This window comes from Scatophagus argus, chromosome 11 (assembly GCF_020382885.2).
Source record: "Scatophagus argus isolate fScaArg1 chromosome 11, fScaArg1.pri, whole genome shotgun sequence".
In the NCBI taxonomy this organism is placed as follows: Eukaryota; Metazoa; Chordata; class Actinopteri; family Scatophagidae; genus Scatophagus; species Scatophagus argus.
Window position 1 is genome coordinate 13,406,040 of NC_058503.1, and position 8,497 is coordinate 13,414,536.

General features: G+C 38.7%; 2 protein-coding genes across 3 annotated transcripts; both read right to left on the reverse strand.

Moving 5' to 3' along the window:
• Window position 1: 1 nt before the first annotated feature.
• On the reverse strand, window positions 2-3,068 carry upp2 (uridine phosphorylase 2). Its single transcript, XM_046404081.1, has 7 exons — window positions 2,622-3,068; window positions 2,367-2,481; window positions 2,117-2,275; window positions 1,853-1,967; window positions 1,538-1,747; window positions 1,236-1,382; window positions 2-963 (listed from the first exon to the last, which is right to left on the reverse strand). Exons 1-7 carry the CDS (start codon window positions 2,672-2,674, stop codon window positions 821-823), a joined length of 942 nt encoding a protein of 313 aa, XP_046260037.1. The 5' UTR covers window positions 2,675-3,068; the 3' UTR covers window positions 2-820.
• Window positions 3,069-3,303: 235 nt separating this feature from the next.
• On the reverse strand, window positions 3,304-7,298 carry c11h7orf57 (chromosome 11 C7orf57 homolog). 2 transcript variants are annotated; one of them, XM_046404082.1, is made up of 8 exons: window positions 7,178-7,295; window positions 6,873-6,919; window positions 6,594-6,728; window positions 6,396-6,492; window positions 6,035-6,143; window positions 5,613-5,689; window positions 3,937-4,034; window positions 3,304-3,656 (listed from the first exon to the last, which is right to left on the reverse strand). In XM_046404082.1, the coding sequence occupies exons 1-8, from the start codon at window positions 7,183-7,185 to the stop codon at window positions 3,652-3,654; spliced, it is 576 nt and encodes a 191-aa protein (XP_046260038.1). In that variant the 5' UTR covers window positions 7,186-7,295; the 3' UTR covers window positions 3,304-3,651. The 2 variants fall into 2 exon arrangements, with proteins under 2 accessions (XP_046260038.1, XP_046260039.1); XM_046404083.1 differs by lacking the exon at window positions 3,937-4,034 and having other exon boundaries at window positions 7,178-7,298.
• Between the last annotated feature and the right edge of the window lie 1,199 nt (window positions 7,299-8,497).

An 8,497-nucleotide genomic window follows, 5' to 3' on the forward strand; every position in this document is an offset into this window, starting at 1 on the left:
CTGCTGTTATTGACTTTTATTGTAGGTATCATTCTCTACAGCACCACATGAGAAAATACAGTGTCATACAGTTTCTCTTAGTGATGATAAACATGCAGTTTGCATTTTGTATTGACAAGATTATATGGCAGAAGCTACTAAATCCAATGTATGTCTCCGATCATTTAATAACACACTAATCACTGAAATATATTCTCATTGTCTTGTATCAGAAGAAAAATATCGAAGGAATAACTTTTTCTCGTCTAAAAAAGAGGCCACTAAACTCAACTAATAGTGAATCACTTCCTGATTTGCAACAGTATCACGTGATACCCAGAGACTTTTGTTCCAGTGGTTTTGATGCAACAAGCATCCCCCTCATATTTTGGAATTGTCTCTACATCTGTGTGATTGGTAGTTTATTTGTAACTGAAATGATACTTGTCTATAAGTCAGTAATCAGTTGTTCATTTTCCAAAAAACAATCTGGACATCTTTTGAGATTTCATCAGACAGACTACCAGATGCTGAAACACATTTGCATTCCTTGGCAGAGTTGTTAAGTGTAAGTCAAAAACTACAATCAACATACAGATAACATTTTTTTTTAAATTAATGTTACTTTATATAAGCACCAGAGTATTAAATATTAAAGGCTACAACACATACTTCATCATAGAAATCATACATTTTTTAACAGCTTTTTAAATAAGTGTCTAATATTAATTCTTAACCCTTTAAGTACAGTATATACAGTAGGCCTATAAATATTCACATATCAGTCAAAGCTATATACACTGTATGGGAAACTGGGGTGGGGATGGGAGATGCAGGGTTCTCATTCAATATGTCCAAGGCGTTTCTTGATAAAGTGGGACACCAGGACTTGTGGTCTCTGCTGGTACTCCACCAGAACATCATGAGGAGAAGTGATCTGGTCACCCTCAAAGCGATTCAGCAATGCAACACAGATTACAGCCGCTGGGGAGAAAAATGAGATTACCGGTCAAATATTATATGCTCATCTCACTGGTCCTCATGCTGGACCACACTGGGTCAAATCATGAATAAGTAGAAGTGAGACACATAATGTATCTACTCTGTATTCTGTATAATTTACGGCTTTATTGATCAGTACTGAAGTAGGATAATTAAAGGATGTAGAAGTTCTACTTGCAACGTTGTAACCCCAAAACCATGAATAAGGTGTACCACCATACAGAATGGTCTGTATTCTGTAACAAGAACAATACCTTTGAGGCCACAGACGCGGCACATAGCAGCAAACACGGTGGACTCCATTTCAATATTCCTCACTCCAGCCTCATAAGCTTTCCTCAGATACTCCAGTTTTTCTTCTTGAGAGAAGGAACAGAGAGCGCCGTCAAGTCGACCTTGACCTGGAAAGACATAGCAGAGGATTTGTCACTAGCAGACCAGTGGTTTTGACCTGCTGAAGTTCTCTTCTGTCTGCCTCATGTGTGACGAGCTCATTAGCGATTTTACAAATGTGATCACAAGCAACCTGAGGTTGAGATGCTTGTGATATTTATACCTTCATAGAAGTCATGGGTGCACATGGTGTTTCCAATCACTGTCGGAAAGTTCTGAAGCTCATAGGAGCACTGCAGAAGCTCGTTGGACACTCCCTCATCCAGCTCAGTATTCCTGGTGATGACTTTGCCCAGGACCACCTGTTCAAACTGGGGACGGAAGGAGTAGTCCACTGCCTTATCCGTGATCACCACTGTCCCCGGAGCGAGACCTGGAGATGAGACAAGGCACGAATGTAAGTCTTTTGTTGTTGGGAAAGCACCATTTGCAGAAAAGTTTCCATCGCTTCAAAAACAAAGAAATATAATGTACTTACCGACTCCACCAGATGTTCCAAGGCGAAACAGGACCACATCCTGGCATTGGGCATGGTGCAGCAGTTTGATGAGCTCATGTAGCATGATGGAGATGGAAGGGACACCCATGCCATGCTGTGATTGTAACATAATCAGGTTGAAAATTTCTTTAAAAAACATTCTTAAACCAATACCGCAGTATTTAAAATACTGGCAATAAGAATTTTACGCTATTAGGAAAATATATGTTATGCAAAAAAAAATGGTGGTCATTTAACACTTACACTTATAGAAAGCACTGGTCCCACTTTATACATGCAGTAGCGATCAGTTCCCTCACAGATATCTCTGACTTCCTCTGGGTTTCCAGGCAGTTCCAACTCCTGGTGGATGAACTGGGCAAAAGCCTTCATTCGATTTGCGCTGCCACCAACACACACAAACTATGGGAAACAGAGAAAGAGGACCGGTCATTTCTGTTTTCTAGTTATTAAAATTGTAATTTATGTATACATATATTATTACTTCACAAACCTTAATATCTCCGAACATTTCTGGAAGGTTGTGAGTTTTGGTGCTCAAGCTGAAGTGGTAGAGAATATCCTCCTCCATGGTGTCCAAGTTGGGATTTTTCACTTGCACATGTTGTCTAAAAGCAATATAGTACATCATATGAATAAATGGACAGCCTGCTCAAGTGAATCCTAAGAATATGCTTCAAATGGTTTTTGAAGAGCACCAAGAAGAAACAGTCAATTCAAAACCTAGTAGCTGTTGCCAAATACTTACTTGATATATTCATTGTGGTCATTTCCCATGCAGTTAAGTAAAATTGGTGCCATGACTGCAGGAGAAGCCGTGAAATCCAGTGTAGAACGTCTTCAAAAGTTGCTCTGCTGTAAAAACCTTCAAATACTTTCTTTCAGCTGTTTTTGAATAAGCGTTATGTTTGACTGCAGAGCTGATATAGAGGTGAACTCTAGCCTTGCCACTGATTGGTTCCAGAGAGAGGAGTAGCACCTGTCCTCGCTCTGAGAAAAACATTCACCAGCCCCAGACAAACAGAGGAAGATCAATCAGACCAAAATGATTACTGGCCCGCTTTCAAAACGTCAGTATACCTTTAAATATGCAACACAAACAGCCTATGTGACGTAAATGATGTTATGACTGGACTTTGCAAAACCATGACCTGGGTTCTGCAATGTCTTAATAACGGGCCATCTGAAACCACTGTATAACATATAACCATCCCAAAGAAAAGTGAGATAACCTCTGACACTGACCTGCAATATGTTAGACGGTCAAAACAATGACAAACTGAGATTAATGTAAAACCAGCACAAGTGCTGCTTGTTTAGTTAAGTTTTCCCTACAAATATCAACCGCATCAAGTTATACATTTAACCATTGACTGAGCCGTAATGTGATAGTGTTATGTGGCAAGGCGAAAGTAAAACATTTTCATAGCTTTGATTTTTATTTGAATTTTATTCCTTAAAGCTGTCTTTTAAAGAATTACAGACGCTGCAAAAACTTAACACAAGAGTTACTGGTGTCGTCTTTAATTGAGGAATACAGTTAATGAAGTGTGACAAACATGCACAATAAATAAAAGGTCTTAGCTTCAGTGCAATGAAGCACTTTCACACTTGAGTAATAAACATATCAAAACAAATGAAACTGAGTAAATCGTTCGACGTGGCTCAGCATGAACGAGTACAGAAAGGTTGTTGTTAGAGGACAGGATGGCAGCTATTCCCGTTGGAAGCATTTGAGTTTGTTCATCCTTTTTCTTCCTGCAGCACTGGCAGTCTTCTTAACCTGTTGGCATGGAAATAAATCCACGCACAAGTTCATTCACTCAGCCACTATCACACAATTCACACCTTATGTCTACATTATTCTCCCAAGAGGCATTATAAATTCTTAATGGCGAGAAATCTTAAAATTTCCCACCTCAGATTATGTGGCCATCATTTCATTATAAAATACATCCACTTATTGAAACACATAAAATCAAGACCCTGGAATCATGTGGTTTTTTACAATAAAAGATGAATTTTGATGACAAAGAAAGGAAAAGACACGCTGTGCTACTTACTTGACAAATCAGTGTTGGCTATGGGTTTATTGTCTTCTGCATAACCAAAGCTCAACAGCTTAGACATATCGACAGGAGCTGGTTTCTTGTCAAATACTCTGTGAGAATATCAAAGAAATGAAGCCCAAATGTAATTGGACAGGAATGTTTGGAAAGCTTTTTTAATGGAAAACAATCCACATGCTGCTTTTGTAGTGACAAATATAACGTGATGTTTTGTCATCGCCACAAAGTGTCCGTGAAATTAACCAAACAGACTACAGTGGACCCAGTTCAAACATTAAATATGGACCCTACCCTCTCAACATTTTAAACCAAGACAGACTCTGGCTACTCATTACAAAAGTACTCCTCCATCAAAGTGCACAGTGTCAACAACTGGTATTTATAACTCGCTTGGTTTTCTCTTTCATCTTAGCAAACCAAACCACCGACTCTGTAAAATTATCCATCAAAACAAGTAATTTAACCTCAGATTTAGCCTTTTTTTTAATCTTGAAATAAAGGGTGTGAAATAATTATTATCACTCAGTCAGTCACTCCCGTTTAGGAAATCGACTCTGTTCTATTGACTCTCAAAATCAATATCTTGCATTGAGAACACTGTATAGCCGATCTTTGCACTGCAATGATAATAACTGATCCTGTTTTTGCCATTTTTTTTACAAGTACAATTGTTGGACTCGGATAACTTTACCGATGGATTCTTTGTGGACCCATATAAGAACAATACATGCACTATGACCACAGTCTGTATTGTCTCGTTTCTGCAGTATGTGAGGTTATTGGAGGTGGGGGGGGGGCGATATTTGACAAGTCAATGACATTGTCCAGAAGGTACAGGGAACAGACAGCACAGAACAGCTGTGGGCCAAAGCAAACATATGAACATTCCTAATATGTCGAAGAACCCTCGCCCTGCGTGCTATTTTGTTTTACATACGTGTGCAATCCTTACATGATCCTTTCTGCTTAGTCACTCCATTATGGGGACATATGGTCTACAATTTTCTGAAAAGACTCTTTAAAACATGCAGATCTTTGTGATTATGACATTGCCTGCAGTTACAGTTGCAGCAAACAATGCTTAAATGATATGTTCGCGATTTTTAGAGTTCTGCTTGTCGTAATTTTTCTATAATGCGCTCTCTAATGTAAGTGATGGGGGAAAAAATCCACTGCTCTCCTTCTGGGCACAAAATGTATTCAAACATTTAAATGTGAGGCTTCCTCATCAGGGCTGCACAAATCAAGTGGACATCGTTTACATCTTAAACCATCACGTATGTTCAACGCACACCAAGTAGGGACCTTTCAATGGACAGCAGGAGCAAGCAAAAACTCTCTAGCTGTGGAAACTGTGGAACTATCCTTGAATTGAGTACAGATCTTTTAATAACTGATATCCGTAGTTAACTAAATCACACATAAAGACCAATTGATTATACATTAGGTAGATTAGGTTAAGTATTTTCGCGTCATTGCAATAAGCAGGTACTCCTCTGGCTGATTTTCTTTTACTCAATTGACTTATATGATCTGACATAATAAGATCACTGATGTATAATAAATGTATTCTATTATGTGCACTTAAAAAAGCAGGCCTTGGGACAGCAGCCACTTCCACTGAATAGAATCCAGAACAACAGCACCATCTTGTGACCACATGAACTTACATTCTCTTGAATTTGCTGGCCTCGTGATATTGACTGTACTGCAGCTTCTCCATCTGGCTGTGATGGACATTGTTGTTCTGCAGAACACAAAGGAAAGAGACAGTGTGTGATTGCTAGTTTGTGAATGTAAATATAGCCAGGATATCTTTTATTTTTCCATCTCTTGCTTCAATTGAGCAGTATGCTTTAATTTTGACTATAAATCACTCAGAAACAAGAAACAACTCAGAACCAGAGTAGATTTCTCTGGTCAAGTAGCAACTAAATGAAGTGTGCAACACTACAACATCACTGTCAATCCTTCTAGTTTGTCTTAAAACATAGGATCCTTACAGAACAAACAAAGAGATAGAATAAATTCTTACTGTGGTGACTCATGTGGCTAAATTACTAATAAATTACTTCAGCATTTCTCTGTTTACCTTCTCTTTGCCATTGCTGCTGCTATCATCCCTCTCCCAGGCTGACATGTTGTCAGTCCCGAAGGGGGGCTCTAGCGATTGAAAAGCTCCAGGGTTTTTCTTCTCTTCGCTGTTAATTAGACGGGCGGAGAGAAAACAGTACAGGGATATGCATTATATCCTTCACTTAATGAAAGCTGGAACAAATAATGAAGATTTAACAATTTAAAAAAAGCCATTGTCGTAGGCAATTGCTTGTTGCTTTTTTTTTATGGTACTTTAGTTATTACTGCTCTAACAGTTAGAGTTAGTTAGAATTATTAGTGTTGTCATAAGTTATTATAAATAAGATGGATCCATGATAATGTTATGACAAATGAACCTCGGTTTGCTGTTGTCTCCTGATGCAATGCAGAACCAGTCTGGAGGTTTGTATGATTTAGCTACAGGTGTATTTGTTTCCTCATGCCACAGAAGTCCTGTTGAACAAACAACGACAAAAAAAAAGTACCAAAATAAATGAAGGCAAAATGTATTAACTGGGGTAAGGCGTGTTTGTAGACAAACAGGATGGCTCTACCCTTATGGCCTCCTTGTTTTGCAAGTTTGACATAGTCAGAATCACTTTCTAGGACTCCAGTCCTTCGTCCTCTGGCCTTCTCCTCGGGTAGAGCGTTGATGTTTGGGGACAGTCCTGGGATCTGGGAGATCTGACCTTTTATTCCGTGGCACCCACCACAGTGAAGAAAGAAAAAGATATATTAAGAGTGTGAAAAGGAGTCAGCCCTGCTTGACTTAGTTACACACAGAATACAACGTGAGGTGACTAAACTAAGTCAATACGAATGGTGGTACTTGCCAGTTTTTGGCGACTGAAGATCGCTACTCATGAGAACAGAGGAAATTCTAGTGGAAATGGAAAGAGAAACCCGGCACACTGTCAACGCGCACCGGCGAGCATCAACAAACTACATCAACGTTAGCTTTGATTAGCTAACGCTAGCTGAGTGCGGCCACTTTATTCAAGCCTGAAATTAAACACAAACTGTAAGGGACGGCACTAAATGGTCTACAGGGAGGACGGGGTGGTTAATAACAAGGTAATTAAATAGTTGTTCTTTCGACAACAACAACAAAAAAAGCTGAGGTTTTTGTTTTACTTACTCTGACATTTTGGAAGCAGAGCAGCAACACGGTGTTGTGTACGGAGGGAGTGCTGACTGTTTGGCCGTTGCCACGGCAACGAGTCCAGCCGCCGCTCCGTGATGAGTGGACCGGATGGAAGAAAAAGGGGGCTTAGTTAGTGAGCTGGTTAATTAATTAGTTCTTTATCTTAGGATATGGCCACTGATAACGTTTGAATATAGCTGCTAGGCGTCCATTAGAAGATTTTTTTTCTGGTTAAAGAAGTCTTTTGAGCAGCGGTGGAAAGAACTTTCACCACATAAGTTGGCTTACTCAATAGTATAAGCCAAATTTTAGCTATTAATGAAAAAAGAAACTCGGGCCACAGTCTTAGTGAAGAGATGCAGGCCCACATATTAATACATCAATAATTATAATCCCCAAAATAATATAGATTACTAGGATATAGGCCATTCTGCACAATAAAAAACTTTAGGCAGTTACATTTTAACGCTAATACTTTTGTACTTGGTAGTCTACTTATGAGAATTTTTAAGTGAAGGACTTCTGCCTGTAACAGCCTCTTTGGACTGTGGTATTACTACATTCACTGGCTCTTAATCGCATTTTTTTTTTAGTTTCCTAATTTCCATAAGTATTTTAACTATGTCTAACCGCTTATTGATTTTTACTCTTAAATGAATTATCTGAGATCAATGAAGTATTAAGCTATCTTTTAACCAACCTATAAAATGCAGTCCATTTACAGTAGTCTCCTTTAATAATATATGGAGTAATGCTTCAAACGTTCTAGTGTATGTGTGTGTGTGTTTAACATTTTTATTGCCTGAAATTGCCTGAAAATTGCCGAACAGCTTGAACCCTTTGCTCTTTGAATGCTGAGTCGGGAACATGTGCAGAACAAACGAAAACAGCAATGGCCCTTTAACTACCCCGCACGTCAAGATAGCCAGAGAAAATAAGGATGTAACAGGAAATGTATGCTTTTGCTTCAGCATAAAAGCAGTGTATTATTAGAAAAAGAATTATTAGATGAACTAATACTATAACACTCAATAGCATGTTGGATGCACAAGATGATATTTCTTTAGGCTTTTACTGTATTTTATGATTCAATCTCCAAGGTGTAGTTAAATTTACAGACCAAAACAGCGAGAACAACGAGACTTAGCCTACTGTGTCATTTGTAAAAATACTTCAGTGTACATAGTGCACGAACTACAGTCAAAACTGAAATTCAACTGAAGTTCAAGACCTTTTTGTGTTTGATGAAATCACCACACAGCACAGCTGGGACAAGGTAATCCATGCAGAAAAACAATCCTTATTAGTTTTATG